This window comes from Arvicanthis niloticus, chromosome 11 (genome assembly GCF_011762505.2).
Source record: "Arvicanthis niloticus isolate mArvNil1 chromosome 11, mArvNil1.pat.X, whole genome shotgun sequence".
NCBI lineage: Eukaryota > Metazoa > Chordata > Mammalia > Rodentia > Muridae > Arvicanthis > Arvicanthis niloticus.
The window spans coordinates 54,623,491-54,645,800 of NC_047668.1; the positions used below are offsets into that span (position 1 = coordinate 54,623,491).

At 47.9% G+C, this 22,310-nt stretch overlaps 2 protein-coding genes and 2 non-coding genes across 14 annotated transcripts; 1 reads left to right on the forward strand and 3 right to left on the reverse strand.

The window, feature by feature from the left end:
- Window positions 1-596: 596 nt before the first annotated feature.
- Window positions 597-1,749, forward strand: Ost4 (oligosaccharyltransferase complex subunit 4, non-catalytic). The gene is made up of 3 exons (XM_034514059.2): window positions 597-602; window positions 731-868; window positions 1,507-1,749. Exon 2 carries the CDS (start codon window positions 732-734, stop codon window positions 843-845), a length of 114 nt encoding a protein of 37 aa, XP_034369950.1. The 5' UTR covers window positions 597-602; window position 731; the 3' UTR covers window positions 846-868; window positions 1,507-1,749.
- On the reverse strand, window positions 1,608-21,295 carry Agbl5 (AGBL carboxypeptidase 5). 11 transcript variants are annotated; one of them, XM_076942185.1, is made up of 17 exons: window positions 20,755-21,295; window positions 19,980-20,119; window positions 18,448-18,708; window positions 18,043-18,214; window positions 17,592-17,755; window positions 16,667-16,844; window positions 16,044-16,222; window positions 15,193-15,649; window positions 14,580-14,749; window positions 14,124-14,259; window positions 13,408-13,610; window positions 12,677-12,891; window positions 4,916-5,071; window positions 3,459-3,571; window positions 3,119-3,165; window positions 2,509-2,639; window positions 1,608-2,147 (listed from the first exon to the last, which is right to left on the reverse strand). In XM_076942185.1, exons 3-16 carry the CDS (start codon window positions 18,660-18,662, stop codon window positions 2,591-2,593), a joined length of 2,454 nt encoding a protein of 817 aa, XP_076798300.1. In that variant the 5' UTR covers window positions 18,663-18,708; window positions 19,980-20,119; window positions 20,755-21,295; the 3' UTR covers window positions 1,608-2,147; window positions 2,509-2,590. The 11 variants fall into 11 exon arrangements, with proteins under 11 accessions (XP_076798300.1, XP_034369943.1, XP_034369946.1 ...); XM_034514056.2 differs by lacking the exons at window positions 19,980-20,119; window positions 20,755-21,295 and adding exons at window positions 17,855-17,941; window positions 19,300-19,831 and having other exon boundaries at window positions 1,643-2,147; XM_034514052.1 differs by lacking the exons at window positions 19,980-20,119; window positions 20,755-21,295 and adding an exon at window positions 19,741-19,942 and having other exon boundaries at window positions 2,509-2,715.
- On the reverse strand, window positions 20,233-20,305 carry Trnaa-agc (transfer RNA alanine (anticodon AGC)). The gene has a single exon. It is a non-coding gene; the product is annotated as a tRNA-Ala (tRNA).
- Trnay-gua (transfer RNA tyrosine (anticodon GUA)) lies at window positions 20,622-20,711 on the reverse strand. The gene is given in 2 exon segments: window positions 20,622-20,657; window positions 20,675-20,711. It is a non-coding gene; the product is annotated as a tRNA-Tyr (tRNA).
- Window positions 21,296-22,310: the final 1,015 nt, after the last annotated feature.

Genomic DNA, 22,310 nt, shown 5'->3' on the forward strand with positions numbered 1-22,310 from the left:
GTAGGATGTGGTTTCAGAAAGACTAACACCCGTGAGGGTACCAGCATCCTCAATCCTGTTCCCATTCTACATCACGTTCCACTCCATCCCCACGCCAGCGAGCCTGGGAGGGGACCGGGAGGGCAGGACCCAAAGGAAGCACCTGGCTTGGTCGGGCAGGGAAGCGAAGGGTGGGCAGCATACAGGAAAGTAGGTCCGAGCCCAGCCTCCCGCCTGCTGCACCCTTGCCCAAAACCACTCCTGGGCTCCCGGGAGACTGTCGCCACAGCTTCACAAGCTAACCGCATCCCGTAGTGCCAGCTGCGGCCAGCTGTGACCAGGGGTAGGGGTGGGGGGTCGGGATCCCAGCCAGCTGCGACCGAAGGGCGGGATCCTGGCCCGTGTCCCGCCTCTGCCCGTGCCCTGTTCCGCCCTCGCGGTGGGACGGCCCTTCTAGTCTCCGCCCAAGACCCGATCTTTGTGCGCGCGCCGCCGGAGCAGACGAGACGGCAGGGTAGAGAAGCCGGAAGTGTCACGTTGTTCCCCAGCTAGCACTACGAAGTTCCGGCTCAGGTCGCCTACCTGGAGTTTGTGCAGCAGTAGTGTCGGAGTCGGGTGGTCAGGTGAGAGGCTCGCAGGCGCCGTTTCACGGGCGAGCCCGGCGGAGGCTGGATCGTAGTGGCGAGGATCTGGCCTGGTGAGAGAACAAGGAGTGCGCGAACCGAGGCTCAGTCCTTCTCCTTGTCCACAGGATGATCACGGACGTGCAGCTCGCCATCTTCGCCAACATGCTGGGCGTGTCGCTTTTCTTGCTTGTGGTCCTCTATCACTACGTGGCAGTAAACAACCCCAAGAAGCAGGAATGAAAGTGGCGCTTTCTCCGCCCCAGGTAACGGTCGGGGCAGTAGCGCTCAGACTCTGGTCTGAGTGAGGCTGATCCAAGGCTTGCAGACTTAGGGACTTCAAGTAAGAAAGTGTGGAGCCAAGCTTGTCAGTCCAGAACTGAGCAGCCCCTTCGTTCGCATTGTGTACAGTGCCTTGACATATTCTGCTTCGGTTCCCTTAAACGGCTTACTGTTTGAATGAGAATGGATTTTCGCAGCCTCCCTCATTCCCCATTTTGAGGTTTCCAGTAGGTAGAGGCCCAAGTTATAGGGTATGGTTACACGGAGGCGCTGACACCAGTACACACAAAGGCAGTAACTGCCAAGTATGGGGGAATCAGGCCCTTAACAGCCCCACTTTCCCACAGAACCTGAGGTGTTATTTAGGAAGTTTTTGGGAAGGGGCGGGGCAGTGAAAGATGTAAAAGTTATTTCCATGTTCTGAAGCCAAGGACTTTGTTTTATGGGTTAACTACAAATTGAAAGCATAGAGAAAAAGGGGAGCAGAGTCTAGAAACCAAGTGTGCTTACGTAATATAAAGGGAAATGGGTTAGACGGGGGCTGGCTCCTTAAGGACCTCCCCCAGCCCCACAAGGAAACTGCAGCATCTTCCTTACTTCGGGTCTTTCCCCTTTTTTCTAGGGTTCCAGGACATAGTCTGAGGCAAGATGGAGGGTGTGAGGGGCCTTCACACTTCACTTCATCTCTCCTACCCATCACAGCATACAAAGCAACTACACCTGGATTTTTCCAAACAACTTTTATTTCCTCAAAGTCTTCCTTAACCCTATGGAGCAAGAAGCTGCCACTGAATAGGGCCCAATAAGGGGCTGCTTTCCTTTCTACTCCCTCCCCCCAATACAAAAATATAGATATATATATATATTTTGTGGTCCCAAAATCTTGTGCTGTGGAGGGAGGGAAGGGATTGGCAGGTCCCTGTTTTGTTCTGTCTCAAGGTGATATTCTGCAAGGCCTCAGACAGTGGCCAACATTCCAAAGAGCTATGGTTGTCACATGGTACCAGCAGCTGGAAGACGGGACTAACGTATCATTTCACTGTGTTCCCTCACCTTAGGGCTATATCCTGGACACGAAGGTAAAGGCATTATCAGACCCTGGGAGAAATAGTGAGTGGTGGAGATTTAGGGACAAAACAAACCTCACATTGGTTCAAGAGCCCCCTGCTGTAACAAATCCGGGATGGGGAGTCAGATAGAGTACAGGAAATAGGAGAAAAGGCGGGGGCAGAGCGGGGCCGTGGGGGGCCGGCCTGAGGCAGCCTGCAACAGAGAAGAGACAGGAAATCAGGGTTGTGGAAACAGCCCCCTTTTCCTGGTCTGTTAGCCAGGGGCTGGGAGGTGAAAAGGGAAATGTGAAGCTGGGTAGGGAGAGGCAGATTTATTATTGCCTGTTACTAGAGTCAGCTGGCTAGTGCCTTGAGAGACTAATTTAGAAGTTATCCTTTAAAGTGAAGACTGAGGCCATGGTACAATAAAAATCAGGGACTAGATTCTTAGTGAAAGTGCATTTAGTCTTTGGGATCAATGAAAAGGGAGAAGATTATCCTGAATGCTGAAATGGGGTGAAGGAATAAATAGTAGAAATGAGGGTTGGAATGAAGGACTGGACTCCGGTGCTCACCCTGGTGTAGCAGAGTGGGGTCCCGGCTCCAGCTCACTGCTCTCTCTGGTCTGGGGGATGGGGGATGTGGGGCTTGAGCCTCTCATCCCTCTGCGAGTCGGCGGTGAGCTCCGGCCCAACCTGGGCCTAGCCTGTGTGGACAGGGGTGCACTAAGAAGTTGGCTTCTTCCACGAGGCTTTTCTGCTTTTAGAGTGTCCGTGTTTAATCTAGTACAGAAGTCAGCAGAGGTGCTAGGACCCTGAATTCCTGGGCACTGCTCCTAACTGAGATGATGAGACAGGGTGGCAGCTATAGAACTCCAGATTCAGTTTATGACAGCATACCAGGTCCTACTTATATAAAGGTGGTAAAAGGACCCAGCATTTCACTTCCATGGGTATCCTATGGCTAAGAGGTGGCTGGGTAGAGAAACACTATGAAGAAAAATGGTAGGGGACTGGCAGATATCCCTCAGCTTTCTCAGCCTCCGCCCCTGCCAGAGCAGCTTAAGCTTTACCCGTCCAGTCAGCTTCTGCCTCTATCTAGCTACAGTCAAACTAGGAAGGGAAGTGTGTCTGAGTTGGAGGTGATGGTAGAACTGTTACTAGGAGCAGTAACCAGATGTGTTACCTGGGGAATCCGGGACCCCTCCTGGCGGAAACTCTCCTCTGGCAGGTCTGGTCAGAAAGAGAGGAGAAGCTAAGGACGGGTAGGAAAGCCAAAGCTATCAGGCTGTGGTTGGGGTGCATCTGGCAGGGACAATGGAGTCTGAAGCAAGCAAGAAACCTGGCTGATTAGGACTGGGAAGGTTAACACAGATACTACAGCAACTCTTGACAGGCTGGTTATAAAAGGCTGTAAACAGGAATGAACATTCATTCCCCCTCCCAGCCCACCCCCAGTGTTTAGAATAGTGTCTTGCTGGGTTCTGCTAATGCTAAGGACATGGAAAGACCCCAAAAATTTTTACCTGCAAACGAGTTCTAATGCAGGGGATCCGAGCACCAGCCCCTAGTAGGCTTTTCCCAATCACCATGACAGCCTCTGGCTTGTCCCCTGAAGACGAGAATGGGCAGCTGCTCCCTAGAGAACAGAGGGAACTGATCATCAAGGTAGGGCTAGAAGAGAAGGTAACTTCATTGACATCGGTTCTTGGCCTTGTTTCGTCCCCTTTATGGTGCTGGGAATTAAACCTAGGATTTCTTGCTAAGCCAGTGCTCAGTGCTGAGTCCAGATCTGAGCTATACCAGCAGCCCTTACTCTCAGCATCACGGGAAAACTGGCAGTACAGTCATTTATTGTTGGTGATTTTGTGCATGTACAATGTTTAGTAGCATCCCTACCTTAAACTGTTATGTGCTGGTTACCCTTAGGTCCTTCCCCGTTGTAATAACCAAATCCTCTCTAGATATTATGTTTCCTGGTGGCAAAATTGCTTCTGAGGAGTTCTAATCTGATCCCAGGAGTGAAGCTGCAACCTTTGGTGAAAATCAATCCTCAGGCTCAGCTCAGTCTGTAAACCTTAGAGCTTACACCAATCACGTTTAGGCGTTTAGGCACTGAGGAGTACAGTCCAGCAGGCAATAGTGGCATGCCTTTAATCCCAGCATTCCAGGGAGATCTCTTTGAGTTCAAGGCCAATTGGTCTACATAATGAGTTCCAGGACATCCAGGGCTACACAGACCTTGTCTCAAAAGGAGAAAGAAAACAAAACAAAAAAAAACCGAAGTCCATTCTGTACTGATTAAAAATGGATAGGTTGGTACAGTATATGTTGGATTCATTATAGGAAACAATCCTGCCAGGTGTGGTGGACACCTTAATTCCAGCACTCAAGAGGCAGAGGCTGGTGGGTTTGTGACCAGCCTGAGAGAAACCCTGTTTCAAAAACAAGAACGAAAAAGAATCCCATTTAGTTCCTTATATCGCTGGGTCTCTAACATAAAAGAACTGGATGTGGCTTTAAGTTTAGAGTATCGGATGGCATTTGTAGTAATGACGTGAAAAGGCCGTGATTTTATCCACCATTCTTAGCTCTTGGAGTTGGGGAACTTGGGTAAGTAGCACTTTGCAGGTAGAAAAAGTCCTCAGGTCTTGAACTCTGAAAGTGAGGACTAGACAGTCCAGAGCAGTGCCTGCGCAGAGTGAGCACTCAGTGTGTTAGCTCTTACTTTATTTTACAAGTTCATTTCACGGACTCCCAGCCTCCTATGCCAAGGCACGTTAGGAGCACGAGGGACCAGGAGTAGCACCTGGTCTGAAGTGGCCTGTATATATACAGCAGGTCAAAAAAGAAGTCCAGGCTAAGTAGCAGTATGGCTGAAGAAGTTTCTTCTTGAAGCTTAGGTAGTAGCCTGTCTAAGCCCTGGGTGGGAGGGAAGGGAAGAAGTTGGGCAACTCAGGTTTCAGGGGCAGTGGGTACCGACCTGATAAGCTGAGTGAATTGGGCAGGAGGCAGGAGCCCATGTTTCGTGAGGTGGTTGGGCCAGAACTAGCCAGAGTTGGGGATGGGGCCAGGCTGCTTGTGGTAGGGCGATGGTTCAATGGCTGCTGCCGCCGCCTTCTATCTGGGCATCGGGGCTCTGAGTGGAAAGGACATAAGCAGGGAAAAGATCAAAAAATGAGACAGTGTAAGATAGGCTTCTGCCCTGCCTCCCTTGGCCAGGCATGGTCAGGAGCCTGTTTTCAAGCTCTCAATCAATCACTTACCCCGTGAGACATCCAATATTCCAGTCATCTGTATCTCATCCTACCAGTTTGTTAAAGAGTAACTGAGCTTGGCTTCTAAAACATGGCTTGCAGAGCTTTTTTCTTACCTCTAACCGTTCTCTTCTCGCTGATGTTCCTCCCACTTAAGGACCAGTGTTCCCAGCCATCTGGCCTTGGTCTTCTCTTAAATCTTTAAATCTCTAAGGCCCCTTTCTCCCAGAATGTCTTCTGTCAGACATTTCTTCCTGTTAAGTCCTTGATTGCCAAACCAAATCCATCTTTACCCCAGTGTGTTCTCGTCCCTGTCTGCTAGCAAGCTTACTTCATCTTCCCATTCCTCCCTTGCACTTGTTTGTTCAGTCAGATCCTAATGGTTCTTCCTTTGCAGTTCTACATACAGGTCTGTTCCTCTCACTTTCCTTTTTCTCTCAGCTTGACTTAAAAAAAAAAAAAAATTATTCATCCTTTACATAGGTGCCACCAAGTTATTATCCTAAAGTAGAAGCCTGGTTTTAAAAAAAAAAAAATCACTGGCTTAGCTAAAGGAGAAACAGTTTATAGACAGATTCTCACTGTGTCACCCAGACTCTCCTCCCTCTCTATAACCTAGGCTAGACCTGAACTCTTGGTCTTCCTGCCAAGCATTCTTCCCAAAGGCTTGGACTGTATGCATGCATTACTACATGTGGCTAGATTCTGAAGGCCTTTTTTTTTTTTTTTTTTTTTTTTTTTTTTTTTTTTTTTTTCCTTTTAGATTTATTTATATGAGTATACCACAGACACACCAGAAGAGGGCATGGGATCCTGTTATAGATGGTTGTGAGCCACCATGTGGTTGCTGGGAATTGAACTCAGGACCTCTGGAAGAGCAGTCAGTGGTCTTAATTGCTGAGCCATCTCTCCAGCCCAAATTCTGGGGGTTAAAGATAGTCTATTCAAACCCTTTCAACGTAGCCCATCCAGAGTCCTGTCTGCTGTGTCTCCAGGCCACCTGTCATTAAGATGCTGACTTGATCACTCATACCTCAGCCGCTATTGCTATGAGCTCTGTGGGTCCTTTAAAATGTCAGTTTCTCTTTTTTAGAGAATTCCTTGATTATCTTCCATGTTCCGTCTCAAATGTCAGCTCCCTGTAAATGTTGCCTTGGCCATTCTCAGGGAGAATTAGTTCTCGGCGCCTTTTTCTTTTTCACGTGGCCAGAAGTTGTTTATAGGTCCATCACCTCTTAAAGTTTAAGGGCATACTTAACTCTTAGGGGTAGTACTCTGATGTATCCTTTGGCTGGACCTTTACAAGTTCTGAGGGGTGGGATTCCAGAGAGACAGATGGTGGATAGGGGAATTGCAGGTTCAGCAGCTGTAGCAGGTGCCAGATACTTTTGGATCACCATAGAACCAAATAAAATGGTGATGTCAACAGTCTAAGTGTCCTCTGATACAAGTTATGTGTGTTAGGTATAAAACGTCTAGCTTTGGAAGCTAGTGACAGCAACTTCATCTTGCCTGTACTGGATTTTAGCAGGCAGTGCCAGGCATGTACATAACAGGACATGCCTGTAATCCCAGCATGCAGAAGTGGTAGCAGGGGGATCACAAGTTCTAGGCCAGCTTGTGCTTAATGAGTCTCTGTTTCAAAGAGTATTTCTGAAGTCTCTAAGTTGAAGTTACGCATAATGAATCTCAAAATGAATGATGCTCTTAGGGTGGAAGCCTTTCTGGCTAAGTGACGCTGCACTGGATACCAAATACAGTCTAAGGTGGAGAGCAAAGAGCACAAAACCAGAGCTTAGTGGGCAGTGGGAGTTAGCTGAAACGCTGATACAACATCAGAAGTCAGAGAGACTTGTGGCCACACCAACCTGAAACAGGAGCCACCATCAGTGACTCAGTGGTCCTCAAGTGTACAGACCTGGTAATTCTGATTAAAATGTAGATGTGGGGCTGTCTCTTGGGGCTGAATATACATCTATAATCCCAGAGGTGGGCAGATCTCTTGAGTTCAAAACCAGCCTGGTCTATACAATGTTATAGATTAACCAGGGTTATATAGTGAGACTTTGCCACAAAAATAAAAGCATGTTCCTCAGTACAGAAGACAGAGATAATAGGGTTTAAAGATGATCAGAGTCTATACACAGGCAAGCTGAAACCATGCAAATGGGCTGAACCTTCACCTTACCCTGAGGAAGGAAGTAATAAGCAAGTGGTTGGCATATGCTAATGCACACCTGTAATCCCGCACCGTGAAGCTAGAAGCAGGAAGAAGGAATTCAAGGCCGGTTGTCTAGAGTGAGTTTTGAGTCCAACTTGGGCTATATGAGATTCTTTCACATACAAAAAAAGTGATTAAAGCTTTTGATGAAGCAAACCAGATAAAAGATAAAGAGACAAAAAAGTCAGTACAGAGTGGAGACTAGATCCTGAGAAAGACAGCAAATCTAAAGCCTGGGAATCTTGTCCCTAATCAGATTGGTCTGAGAAACATAGGTATAAAATATAGTCTGTTTCAATCAATTTCTTAAAGACTGCCTTAAAACCTGCCCGGGCCTTCCTCTTAATTGTCAACGAACACACACAGGTGGCTCACTTTTGTGTTTTGACTTTGCCTCCTATTAATTAATACAGGCCTTACTCCATTCCTGTAGAGAGAAGAAGAGGGGCCACGACAGTGCGATGCTGAGGGCAGGGCAACATGACAGGCTCTGCTTCCAAAGGCAATGAAATGGTATTTCACTGTAACAAGAGGGACTGGCAGGATAGCAGTGGAGCCATGCTCTGCTAAGCTGGGCCAGGGTGCTCCGCCTGGAATGTGTTGGGATGCATGTTCTGAGCCTTAACTTAGAATCTAAAACCTCAGAGTTGGCAGTGTCAATTTATTGCTTTATACCTAGACTCTACATTATCTCTCTAAAATGTCTTTGGGACATCTTTCCCTGTAGATCTTATTGAATCTTTGAATGCTTACACAGTTGGCTCTTACAACTCAACAAGGATTAGAAAGATTAGATAAGCACCAACTTGACTCCTAACCAAACTTTTTAGTGTTTACTGAACACTGAAGTGCTGGGCACAGTGCTAGGGCACATTGTTGGGGGATATTGCCCAGCACTGTTTGCAGTTGAAAGAATAGAAGTGGCAGTGGTGGTCAAGACAGCAAGTCCTATGGACTCCCTCCAGAGGAACCTACTCTACCAACAATTGACTGGGTTTTTTTGTTTTGTTTTGGTTTGGTTTGGTTTTTGGAGACAGGGTTTCTCTGTATAGCCCTGGCTGTCCTGGAACTCACTCTGTAGACCAGGCTGGCCTCGAACTCAGAAATCCGCCTGCCTCTGCCTCCAAGTGCTGGGATTAAAGGCGTGCGCTACCACTGCCCACTAACAATTGACTGTTAATGGAGCCAAGGCATAGACCAGACAAGTAGTAGTGATAATCCAGCTGAAGTGACAGCTAAGGTGGGATGAGAGGGTCCTGGTGAGAGGAAGACAATTAAAGGCCCTGCCTTCGTACTTAAGTACCTCATCTTTCACATCTATGTCTGTGGATAGGCTGAAGGGTCAAGACGAGGGTCATGCAAATGAGATCTCCAGAAAGCAGAACTGAAGGATGCTACTGCGTGATCATGGAGTTGTGTGCGCTGGGTGTCTTTCTTGCATATGTCTAATGTACAGGAGAGGCAGCCTTGTCACGCTGCCCCCCCCCACCCCCCAATCTTCCCCCGCCAGCTGTTCACCTCTGCTCTTTGCAGTGCCATGCATGCCTCTGACTTTTCTCACTTCTGTATTGTTCTCCAATGACACAGTAGCTAGCACAGCTACTGCTATCATTTCCTACAGATCTGGGAGGGTAGGTAGAGCATGTTTTGCAGCTGGGGAGAATCAGGTAGACTCTGCTCTAAGGTCAGGTACTAGGAATTAGGACTTAGAATTTTTTGGCCTCCTGAGCTAGGAGCTTTTCTGTTTGTCTGAAGTTGGAGCTCCATTGGCTTTTTACAGGTGCCATCTCTCACAGTTCGAGATGGTGCCTTTCAGACCAGTTCCCTTGTCTGCCTTACACTACTGGCTGAGCTGGCCAGATCTTTTCTGGGAAAACTTCCTAGAACCTCCAATCTCATGTTTGTTCAAGTCAATAAAACCAATAAAATGTATAGTTAAATATAAACAGTAATTGAATTTTTTTAATGGGGAATGGGTGGGTAGATAGGTCTCCTGTAGTACAAGCTGGCCTCAAACTATCTAGCCAAGGGATGACCTTGTCTTTATCTCCCAAGTGCTGGGATTACATACATTCACCACCACACCTGACATCAGAATTTTATAAATTCACAAGTGAAAATAATTAAGTTATCACAATCCAAATTTAGGAGCTGGGAAATATAAGCACATTTCAAGTTAAAATTTCTGAGATCTGGAGTCATGTTTTTTCCTAGCTTTGAAAACAAAAGCCAGGATAGATGAGTGAAAATACACCATGCTTAACAAGCTGAGCTCAATTTTCAAGACCAACATGATAAAGAAAACACCCATCAGCTGTTCTCTCCCCTCCACATGGGGGCTGAGGCATGTGCCTTTACACCCAGACATACAGACAGACACACAATACATAAATATAAACAAACCATATCACTTGCTGTGGTTGAGGCCAAAGAGCCCAGAGGTGTGGCAACAAATGTTACAAAGAAAATGGTAGGACAGATCACACTGAACAGTACATTTTCTCAATAGTTTGACTGAAGATGCCACGTCCAAATGTTAGTTGCATTGCAGCCCTATCTAGAATCAGAACCAGTCTTTTCTCCTTGGGGTCTTCAAAGAATTGTGCCAGTAAATTCCCAGGGAATTCTTAGATGCCTAACCCTCACTTTTTAAAACTCGCTACAATGTCTATTTTGATAAAACTTTCATCCTAACCCCTTGACTTTAAAGCCAGTTTCCTGCCATGTACTTGTTGTACATGGCAGTCTTGGGCGGTGGGGGGCATCGGTTCTCTAACCAGCTCAGTTCCAAGCTCGTCCACCTGAGGAAGTGTGCCTTCTCACTTGGCACTTCTACACTTGCCCTGTCTGTGGTACTGCCAAGAAGACATCTCCATAGATGTCTCCATATGCCTGTTTAAAGTGGCTTTTCACTTTTGTTTTTCCAACTGTCTTAATGTCACTGTAACTTTCCCTAGCACACAGGTTTGAAGCCTCTTAGTTCATCTGTCTTTTGCCATTATTTGGCCCTGCTGCTTCTGTTCTAATTCTTCGATTTCTTTCCTTTGCAGACTCTGGTACAGTCAGCTCATGTGCCGATGACTGCAAGCCCATCCCCCGTGCAGGTGTGCAGTGCACTTCCTTTTGTTCTCATTTTCTTAGAAGCAACCATAGCTGCTACCATATGCCTCATTTAATTTAACATCCTTGTTTTCAAAACACTTCCCACATGTCTTTGGTGAAGAGCATAGCCCTTTGTACGTCTTGTTGTCTGCCCAGGAGCTGTTTCTGAGCATGGCTGTCATTCTCATTTTGGGATGCTGTTTTGTCAAGCCACATATTACTTGTTCTTCAAAGTTGTTTCTCAACTGAGCATTCTTTGTTTAATTACTTATGACCTACCACAGTAGCTCTCCAAACGGCCTGGATGTTTATAATGTGCACATAGTTTTTATGTTGTATTTGCTATCTTGTTTCCTGTGTTAAGTTTCAAATCAATCAACCAAGAATTACTTAGTGCTCAGGCTGCATATTTTCAGTTAATTCTCTGAGGAAGTAACATAGAATATATAGCCCTCACCTCAAGGATTTCATTGCAAAATACTGCATCAGGAAGTGGAGCTGGAGGATGTCAATTAAATACTAAAATCTGCCTACAGCTGCCTGCGAATCGTAGCTTGCCTATAATCCAGCACTTGGGAAGTTGAAGCAAAAGAATCCTAAGCTCAAAGCCAATCTAGGCTGTACAACAAGACTCTGCCTCAAAAAAAAAAATCGTAAGTCTGCCTTGAATCCTCCAGAAGTGATCTACAGAAAAGGCTCTTTGTGGTCAAAGATGGAGATACAATGCTAACGAAGAAATTATAAGCTATGATCTAGGAATCTCTGACAAAACAAAAAACCCACAATAATAAAAAATCTTCACCCAGATTTAACAGGGGAGACTAGGTATACTGGAGCCTGAAAGACAAGTGGGGGTTAACTGCCACTTAAGGAATAACCCACTCTTCACCAGCTTCACCCCTGTGACATAGTCTCAGTAGGTAGCCAAGACTGCTTCAGCCCACCAAGCGAGGGTTGTAGGTGTGTGCCACCACACCTAGTTGGATAAGCTTCCTAAAGGAAGTTTTTAAAGTTTTCTCATCACAAAAATGGGAACATCATCCATCCCACACGACCTGGTTAGATAAGCGAAACTATTTGCAATATTCTCTTATCTCTATTAAATGCTATCTAAATATGAAACATTATTATTACTGATTTAATATTTTAAAGCCCAGTGCATATAATTATTTCTAAGTTAGACAGAATCTCAAAGGGGGTTTGGAATATAAATAGAACGGGTTTCCTATCAGGAATGGAAACATCCTAGTTAGCTGAAGCTCGGCTTCCTCTGCAGCTTCTCTAACTAGCAGTCAGATTTATAGACACTGGATCTGTAAACCCAGTGCACAGCAGGGCCATTCCAAAAGCCAGATTACAAACTGAATATGGTACAGCTGGACAACAAAGCCCTTAGCTCCACCTTACAGCCCTCCCCCCATGTTTTGACAAGATCCTGTGGCCCAGAACACATCAACAGTACTGATTTGTGTTATATATTTCTAGACTAATACTACAAAAGTCTCTCTCACCACAGTCCAGATTCCTGCAGCTTTCTCCAATTTGCCCCCATTCTCCACCCCTTATAAGTCCACATTGTGGCCATAAACTTCGGACCCAGAGTCTCTTTATCAAGTAAGACCCGAGGGTACTTACTAGTTGAGCAACTGTGCACTGCTGGGAAGGGTAGCTGTAGGCTTACACTAGGAGCTGCTTCAGCTCTGCTTTCCTTGGGAAGAACTGGAATCTTGATATTGCTATTGTAAAGCCGGAAGTTTCGGCCCACAGAGGCAGTGGATAGTGCTCCTCATTCTCCAGTGCTACCATTTAAATTCTAAAGACATTTCCTCCTACTGCCAACAAGAAGACACTGTGACATTGTCCTTGATGGAAGTTCCATGTCTGTGTTTGGCACTGCTTTAGCTAGTGTTTTGTCCTTGGAAATATCCCTGGCTCCTAACATGTGCTGACGCTACAATCCCCAGGACTTCTTCTTATGGCTGGCCATGCACAGTATTGCTCTGAAGTTATGCCGCGGGAACAACAAGGTCGCAGGAGAGGCTGCAGAGTCTTCTGCTACAGACTAGTTTTATTGATTCGCCCCTTGTATGTCTTCAAGCTCTTTCCCCCCAGCAATGCCCCAAACAACCAAACATCTGCTGCAGGGGCTCCCAGACTGGCTTACCTCTGACAGGGCCCAGCACCCGATGGCTGACCTTTTGGGTGCTAGAGCCCAGGCCTGGCAGCCCTGCAGGCCGACTGCCATGAAAAGGAAAGCTGGGAGAGTTCTTCATCTGTGGAGAATTTTGTTGGCTGCTGCCGCTACCACCAGTACTTGTGCTGGTGCTAAAACTTCGAGCCCGGCTCAAGGCATTTTCAGAGCAGGAAGCAGGCAATCCACTAGAAAAGAGCAGATGCTAGTTAACCCTGGGCCTGGGGAAAAGTTTCCTCAGGATATGGCAACTAAAATTCACTTCTGGGGTAAAAGGGCATAGGAATCCATTCCCGGGAAGAAGGGAAGGAATGGAGGAGGATCTCACTTGGAGCATACCGTACAGCTAATCTTGGAAGGATCATCCTAAGTAGCTTGACTTCACAGAGAATGTCTCTCTTATTTTGTTGGTGCTGGCCCTTGAACCCTCTTCACTTAGTCATTCACAACCTTTGGAACCTGAGACCTGCCACACCCTTGCGACAAAGACAGTGGGTTTTGGGTTCTGATCTAGGAGTCCCCTTGGCCTGATTTTCAGCTCCCTTAGATATAGCTCTAAGTAGAAGGGAAGAGGATCCCATTCTCAGAAGCTGAGGTAATCTTACCAGTTTCCATGTACCCAGGAAACACTCCCCATGTGGCCTTTCCCCACAAGCTCACTGCTAACTGGCCAACTTCCCTGCATTCTCCTTTCCTCTCCTTACTTGTTACTTTTGGGAGGGGTTCGAGAGCCTCGCTTCTTGCTCACGCCTACATTCACAGCACTGGTCAGACCTCTGCTGTTGCGCACATGCTTCAGCATCCAAGCTCGCAGGTTAGTGAGGCTGTTGTGCTCTGACAGCACAATTCGGGGCCATGGATTACATTCTGCCATATCCAGAGCTGCGATGGCCATAGCTCGTCCCACCTGTGGGGAGTTCAGTTTGGTTCAGTATTTTATCCTCTATTCTAGCTGCTATTTGGGGGTGTGGTGCATAACACAAGAGGAGAGAAGAGGCTAGACCTAACAGTGGATACTCTGAATTTTGTGCCCAGGCTCTTTATCTCAAGTAAATTCACAACTCGCTGTTCGAAATAGGGGCTGGTGTGCATGGAACCATGAATTTCCCAGAAGAAAGAGTTTGTGCTGTTTACAGCTTACAGTTCTATTCCTCTTAGGTGCCTAGAGAAAGACTCATCAAGACTACAATAATGGGGTGCTTTTGAACCTAGGAGTGTCTAAACCCATGAGGGAGAACAGCTCAGACCACATATTTACTTAGATGTGGCGGGGTAAAGTATATGATCGGGGTCAGAGATGACGCCTGTGTTCTCGCCTATTATGACGGCTAACCCTGTAGAGGAAGGATCTTAGCGTTGGATCACAACTCTTCCCAGATTGGGGTTTTCCCCTTTCCCACTTACTCTTATGGATTCATACCTGCTCAAATAGTTCCACAGTGTATCTGGAGGGAAAAGCTGGAGGGGGAGGGGGGCTGGCACGACCATTGTCATGGCAGGCAGCAGGGATGCTGTTGACTGAGCGTCCAGTGTTGTAGTTGCATTCAAGTGTGTAGCTAAAACAGAGATCTTCATCAGTGTCTTGCCTGAACAGGTGTTACAACAGAACACTGAGGGACACTGAGATGGTCTAAGATGGTAATCACTTTGAAACAAGTAAAGACTGAGAGAAAATGCTAATAATTCCCAAGTAACAACTGACCATGCGCCCAGGAAGTCCTCCAAAAATAAGACTCCCAGATTAATGCCAACCTTGCTAACTGAGGCTCTCTTTTGAGAAGACTTGGGTGGTTCCAGCCCCTCAAGCACCCTGGAATAAGTAATTTTTTTTTCTTTAAACAAGTTATTTTCTCAACTATGCCAGTTTCCTTCCAACCTGTGGATTATCCCTGAGGCTTTGTAGATTGCGACACGGCCGCTTCCCTCTTTGGACTGGCCATCTCTACGGTCTCGGGCATACATGTTCTTCTCTGAGAAATTGCATCCCTGGAAGTCAAAGTGGGCTGAATTCAAGGAGATGAGCTTTGGATACAGCATGTTTTCCACCTGTGTGGGGGAAGAAAAGGCAACTCAGAAGATGACAGGGAAAGAAGGGACAAGGCAAGGAAAATAAGGCAGACAGTCACGTGACTCTGCTGACTACGCCATCACAACCATCAGCAGTGAGCAAGGTTTATTCAAGCCTCCCTATTGGACATTATTTCTTTTAAGCTCTTAGATTTCCCCTTCCAAATCTTCCTTCTTCTCTGGTTCTCAAACCTCTATGGAAGACTGGAATGCTGGGGCTTGCTCTTCACTCAGACACCATGATACAATGGCTAAGATACAAATACATGGCCTAGTGCCATCTCTCCATCCTTTGAAGCTTGGGCAGAGGTGGTGTGCACAGGCCTTCCTGCTCCTCTAGAAGGCTCTCCTCCCCTTGTTTGTAACTACCCCTTATCTCCTAACCTACAGTATTTACTGCCACACAGTGTTTAGAGTCCTACCTGGGTGCTCTCATCGCTAAAGCTGTTTCCGTACATGAAGCAGCCCCTTTTGGAAGCATGTCCATGCAAGTCTACATAGTAAGCAACACCACTCTCTTTTGGGGGGATGGTGTCAGGGGCTGGTTCCTCAAGTTCAGGAATTGGTTGTGGCATAATCCACACCGGGTCAGTCTTCTCTTCTGCTGGCTCTGTCTCAGTCCAAGTCTCAGGGTTTCCCCCATCAGGTGACTGCCCAAGGTGAGCTTCATTGTGGAGATTATTGGCTTTCTCGAGGTCAGAAAGAGGAGCTTCAGGAGGAAGATGAAGAGTGGGCTGCTGGTTCGAGGAATTCTTGGAGTTGAGCCGTGAGTGCACGTGATGATAAAGCAACACAGCTTTGGCGCCATAGATGGCTGGGTGCAGGACAGCATCGGGCTTCAAGTACTGACGGTTCAGATTCACTCCACGGGAGTCCGTGCTGTAGGAAGACAGGACTCAACAGGCTCTAGATGTCTGGGCCACCAGAGGAGACACTAGGGTAGGTGACAAAGATACTGGAAGACTTGTAAAGTGAAAGGCTTAAATCATGCTGGGAAAAGAAGACAGAAGCCTTCTTTCATTTGCTGTCAGGCCACCACAGAATCCAAGGACAGTCCCCTTGACCCAACTAGTCTTCACCTACTTTTGCTCCCACCCAGGATGTGTTTACATGAATTCATCCCCTCTCAGCTCACTGGAAGATCAGAGGGGCTTGCGCTGGTTAGGGTATAAAAGGACTGGAAATACAAACCAGCCAGAAGGCTGGCTGACCTTCACAGCTAAGAGAGACATGAGACTAGGGAAAAGGCAGAAAGGCTGTTTGCGCTACTTACCGGTAGTGGCCCCGGACCACACCATCAGGGTTTAACATGGGAATCAACTTAAAAACAAAGAGTCGACGAAGAGTTTGTGCCCGGGGGTCGTCAGGTCGGAGGATGAAGTCCAGAAAGCCATTGAAGACAAAGCTAGACGGAGTCTCTCCAGGGTGTACCCTACTGCTTAAGAAGAATATCTGAGGTGGAGAAGAAAGTGGACAGGTCAGTAGTGCTATAGTTCTGCCCTGACAAATATGTGGGCAAGGGTGGTTGAGGCACAAAGAACCTTGAGACTTCTAGCTGGCTGTTTACCCAAGGGACAAGATTGTAATCCTCTGCCCTGAGCTATAAGCTAAGCTGGGTCTAGAATGTGTAGAGGTAACAGCTTTAAGCTAGCCACAGTGGCTGGAGATAGGATAAGGTTAGCTAGAGTACTGTCTTACTTGTGTGTATGTCAGTGTGTCTGTATGTGGGTACCTGTGGAGGCCACAAGAAGTCATTTTATCCCCTGGAGCAGGAGTTACAGGCAGCCGCCCAGGGTGGGTGCTGGGAACCAAACAAGGATCCTCTGTAAGAGTATTAAAACTGAGCCATCTCTTCCATCCAAGAAGACCGCTTTTATGTTCTTCCCACTTACTTACCCTTTTGCCTGTGAAACGGAATGGCCGGGGAGTGCCAAGATCAGGAAATAGCTGCTCCAGACGGGGCTCCCGATCATCTCGAAGCCCGTGGCAGGAAGTGATTGTTAGCAGATCTACCCGAAGTCCATCCAGAGAATAGCAGAGAAGCTCTCGGTGGTAATAAATGCTATCCAGAGGACTACAGGGATAAAATCAATAGTCAGAAGTCCCTAAAGTCCTAGCAAGAGGCACGAAGCACTGCCAGCTCAGGATTATGTTCTCTGGTCCCTCACCATAACTTTCAGGGCCTCATAGTCCCTTGAACTGGTGAGGCTAAGATACATGTGGGCTTGCACTGCTAGAAGCAGAATACAGGACTGAAGTTTTTACTGTATGTGTGTGTATTTTTACATGAGCACACATGCATGTGCACATGTCAACATGTGGAGGTCAGAGAACAGCTTGTAGAACTTGGTTCTCTCTTTCTGTCATGTAGGTTCTAGGGATGGATTCATATTGTCAGGTTGGGCAGCAAGCTCCCTTCTCTATGCACTGACTCATCTTGCTGTCACTTCTCCACCCCTATTATTTAAGGGTCAATTTTTTGTTTGCTTTCCTAGTTTGTGGTACATCAAAATAGATTAATTTGTGTACACAGAGAGTTGCCCTCACTAGAGGAAGACAAAGAAGATGTGCTGAGCAGCCATAGTACTGGCTAATGTAGGAGAGCTCACGAGAGCTGGAGCAGGAGGCATGCATTGGGCAGGTGGGAGAAGGTGGTGTAGGTGCTGATTATGGTGGCAAAGGAATACCTTTGTCAAAATGCTAAACTCTACACATGGACAGGACTGGTGAAGTTCTGGCTAAGAGCTCTTTGGACAAATTCGAGAAGCAGCAGAGGTGCCATAGAATCCACAGTATAGCGGGGGAAGAGTGGGGTTAGCACCTGCTATGGGTAGAGTAATTCTCTGGAAAGCGCTGGTCTAGCTGGCTTAGCAAATCTTGGCAGTCACTGTAGGAGAAGGGGTAGCAGAAGGCGAAGAAGGTGGTGGCTCCCCGGCCCTCTACGAAACGGTGAACAAAGGAGAGCACAAACTGTGTCTCTGTCATCTGGGGAGCAGAGGAGGAAGAGGGGGCAAACATGTCATCTGTGTCAGCACGGAGCTCCTCCTGTGGGGACACGGGGAACTGACCTCATGCCTCTCTCGCCTTTACCAACTCCCTCCCTCTGACACTGTTCACATGAGAACCAGCTTCTTCAGGCTTGCTGAAGCAGGGGCTCATCTTGGACCCCAGCTAGGTGTGGAAGAAAGAAGATACTAAAACGTAGGGGTTGCACCCGCCTGGTCTTCTCTCAGGAATATGTTTCCAGTCTTTCTTCCTACTAAAGAACTTACCTCAAAAGTGGGCCGCTCTCTAATGCGTTCCCAGCGTGGCCGGGAAGGCAGTGTGCGCACAAAGGGGGCCATGCCCTGAGAATATAGTTTGCTTTGCTTGTTCATGTTCATAATGTTGATCTTGATAAGCTTTCCTGGAGTCCCTCCCCGGACACTGAAGTAGAACCATGACCTGAGAGCCAAAAGAGAGAACAGCTGTTAGATGTGGGAGGGTCAGGGAGCGGATGTGGGGGGAAAGCTGAATCAAATAAAGTCCAAACAGTAAAGGGCTATTTAGCAAGGAGGAAAGGGAGGAGGGGCTAGGAGAGATACGGAGCTGGTGTGTGCTGAGTCAAAGAACTGGCTACACTGTGCATCCAGGCACTTGGGCATTCCCACCCCACCCCCACCCCGAAGTCCTCATACCTGTTCCCGTTCTCATATTCTGTTTCAGCACAGTCTGGCCGGGTCCACACGTTGAACTCGTAGTCAGGGGAAGAAGTAGAACCAGTAGTGGGGGCCGTTGCCACCCCTCCTACACCTTCCCCATCACTAGGCACAGTCTCCACCTTTTCCACATGGGCTAGGTTCCCTGAATCAAAGCGAGAACTGAACAGCAATCCCCCACAGCGCAGCTCCATGGCGGGGCTGGGAAAGCATCCTCTTGCCCCACACAGGCCCTGAGAGCTGGGGAAAAAAATGAAAGTTGGGATAGGGAGGGTGGTCAGAAAATGAAACAATGTTTTTTGGTATCTCTGGATAAATAAGAAATGGTTTTACTACTCTATGAAGCAAGCGCTCTGTTTCTTAGAAAACATGGAAATCGCCTTTCAGCAAGATCAAGAGAAAGCACAACTTTGTCCCTGGACACCCAAGGAGTATGAGTGACCTAAAAACACCCTGTTTTACTACATCGCCACTATTCCCAAATCGAATGTTCAATGGCTTCTTTAGTTGAATTGGAAAACGCTAGATTCTCAAGCTTCTTAACAACCTAAGGAGCAGAGACCAGAGGTCAGATGGCTGCCACAGACTCCACGAGAGGGGCCATGTTAAAATTTCCTAGGTTGGCTTTGTACTGGGCAGCCCAGAGCAGGAAGAACCAAGTTTCTAAGTGTAAATGGTAGCTTCCTTTCTTTACCTCTTTGTCTTCACAAGCACTGGCTAGAGTTATACTGTTGTTTCTCTGAGACCTTGAAGAGCGTTGTTACCACCCCCTTCCTCTACTACGCCTTTTATGAAAACGTAGCCTATGCCCGGCCAAAGCCACTTGCTCACCTGCCCTGAACCTCAGTTCCAATTAGGGTCTGTTTCCATCCTCCCGCCCTGTAGACACGAGCCCGTGCAAAAGCTACCCTCGAAGGTGTGGGTAACGGGCGTCCTAAGCACCCCTAGGAAGGCTGGGCCAGTAGAGTCCCGCTTGGAAGCAGCAGGCAGCTCCTCGATTCCCGGGGACCCTCGCTCTGCCTGGCTTGTCCAGGGCAGGGTGGGGTTTGGAAGCGTGGGAGGGGTCGAGACAGATACACTGGAGGATGGGAAGGCTGGTCCTAGGGGTCAGAGGTGAGGCCACAGGAGCGGAGGTAGTCAACCAGAGGCGGGGTCGGCCGGCCGCGGCAGGCCGGGGGGCGGGGTGGCATTCGACCGGGGCTCCGGCGGAGCGGGCTGAGAGAAGGGGGCGGGGCCTGGCGGCGCGGCCGCAGTCCACGCAGAGCCCCTCACCTCTCTCCGGGCCGCTGCTCCCGCTCCCTCTCCCGCTAGCGAGGCGGCACCTCGGGCCCCGGCACCCGGGCCCTCCACCCGGGACCCACACAAAACCAGAGAGCCGCGGTGCCGGGACCCCACTCTGCCAGGAAACAAGAAGTCTCTTGCCTATTGGCCGCAGCTGCAGCTGGCTACCCGCCCAGTAAAGCGCACTGCCATTGGTCGCCACGCAGGGTTCCGTGCACGTTGGCAGGTACCTGTGAGGGGGCCGTTTGGGGGCTTCCGCGGGCCACCGCTGAGTGCAGCTCAGAAGGCGTCTTCTCTGTAGGCGGTTAACGGCCCGCCTCCCCGAGGCGGGAAAGACAAAGCAGGGAGCTGGAAACAGGAAAAAACTTACCTGCGAATAAGAAAAAACAATGTGAAGCCGATCTTTGCTTACGGTGCTCCTTGCTTTACTGTGTAACAAAACGCGGACAACAGACCGTAAACCTGATAGTGCGCAAAACGAAGTGGAGGATGCGGGCATCGATCCCGCTACCTCTCGCATGCTAAGCGAGCGCTCTACCATTTGAGCTAATCCCCCAGCTGTAATGTCCTACCTTCCTGTAACTTTTACAAGGTTTCCACAGAGGAAGGTTTCTAATGTAATTTGGAGAATAACGTACGGTGGAACCCTCAACAAGGTTTTAAAACTAAGCCCTGTAATAAACACATAAGCAATAAGGACTTTTCTTGAAGTACATGTCACTATATCTTTACACTTAGTGCGCGAACAAGGCACATTGTACTCCGACTACTTAACAGCCTACGTGTTTTACCCAAGGTCAGCAGTAGCTAGGCAAATACATCGCTTATCCTCAAGTAAGCGTTTCCACGGGAGCTAAAAATAATGCACGAAGTCCTTCGAGCCGGAATCGAACCAGCGACCTAAGGATTGCCATTACAACACCTACTACAGTCCTCCGCTCTACCAACTGAGCTATCGAAGGCTCCGCTGGTGCAGCATGTTGCGATTTTCCCTCTAATGCTTACCAATATATTTTCCCCTAACTCGTATGTTTCTTTGCAAGCTAAAGGAGCCGGGTCCAAAAGAAAAGGAGGGTTTGCGGGCTCGCTCCCTGCTACAGGAGCTCGCCGTGAGCCAGAATGAAGCTAAAGCTGGGGCGGCGTTCCTCCCGCTAAGCAGACATTAGTTTTGGTGTTCGGGACTACGAATCGTGCTTGCTGCTTCTGCTCCAGGTTTCCTTTGGTTTTCGGCGTGATGAAAGTATAAAGCATGTTGTTCTGATGATGCGAAAGACATTCGCTCCGTCAGCTGAAGTACCTAGGTCCATTCACCGAGGCCGGGGCCAGAAGGGAAGACCGAGCCGCGGGACCGTGGGACCCCTGTATTCCGGACGCTGGTATGCGGCGGGGTCCGGGATTCCTGCTCCCGATGCCCTCTGGCTGGGTGCAGTCCTCCGACCTGCCTGATCCTGCAATGCCCAACTCTTAATAAAACAACTTCGCTTTTATGGTCGAGGTCTGGAAAAGATTTCCGCCCGATCTGGGCTCCACTGCCAACCAAGAGTCTTTTCTGGGATGATGTGTTGACCCCTTATCTGGCTCACGTGTTTTGTTGCTCTTCCTCACAAGGCCAACCCACTATTGGCTCACAGAAAGCTAACCTTTTTTTTTAAAACAAAGGAACAAACTCAACACCCTGGTCCTCCTTGCAGCCTGCTCTGACTGGCGGAGTGGGTGGGTCCAGGAACCCCGCCTCCAGTCGCAATTCTGAAACACCCAGCCAGGTAGACAGGTGGTTTGAAATCTTGCTTTGATTTCATTCTAATGAGGGCGTGGGGGGGATGTTGCTACCGTGCCCGAAACCGATCTGCAGATAGTTCTCAGGGCATGCCCTTAGCATTTTAAGCAATTCATATTTCTCTTTCTCTCCTCCTCTCCTTCATTTCCCCATTACAACCCCCAACCCCGCTATCTGTCTTTCCCTTGTTTTATTTTGTGAAGCCTTTAAAATTTGAGGTTCATATAACGTACTTTTATCTCTTTGTTTCTCAAGTCTACAGCACCAAGTATTCCCCAAGGGAATCTTCACCTAAGTGCTAACCAGACCCTACACTGTTTAGATCAGAGAGAGTCAAGGTGAGCGATTCGGTGACCTTTGGTACAATCACAGTGCTGTACAAATGTCACCTCTCCATTAGAGGGTTGTTTTGTTTGGTTTTAATGTTCAGGCTGGAGCCTGGGACCAGTCTTGCCTCCGACTCGAAGAGATTTGCCTGTTTCTGCATTCAGAATGCTGAGATCAAAGCATGCGTCAGCACATCCGATCAAAACTTGTTTTAAGTCACTAGGAAGAATATTCATTGCCTTTCAAGTAATCGCTCCCAGCTTCGCTTCCCTTCATTCTCTGACAACTACTTGCTAACTGGCTTCTAGTCTCTTTTCTTTTAAGAATGTATCTAGGAATGGGATTGTAACATTGCATATTTAATTTTTTAGGAATGACCAAGCTACATCACAGCGGCAACATTTTTAAAAGTTTTTATTAGCATATAAGAATTGTAAATAATGGGTTTTATTAACAT

Bases quoted from the DNA above. Each gene is read 5' to 3' on its own strand.
- Ost4 (XM_034514059.2), top strand. From the start codon at position 732: ATGATCACGGACGTGCAGCTCGCCATCTTCGCCAACATGCTGGGCGTG.
- Agbl5 (XM_034514052.1), bottom strand. From the start codon at position 18,662: ATGGAGCTGCGCTGTGGGGGATTGCTGTTCAGTTCTCGCTTTGATTCA. The intron at 16,845-17,591 runs GTGCTAACCCCA...TTATCCCTGTAG, and splicing joins AATTACTCTACCCATAGCAG to TCCTCTGGATAGCATTTATT. The intron at 2,716-3,118 runs GTAACACATCTG...CTTCTGTACTAG, and splicing joins AGGGGTCCCGGATTCCCCAG to ATTAAACACGGACACTCTAA.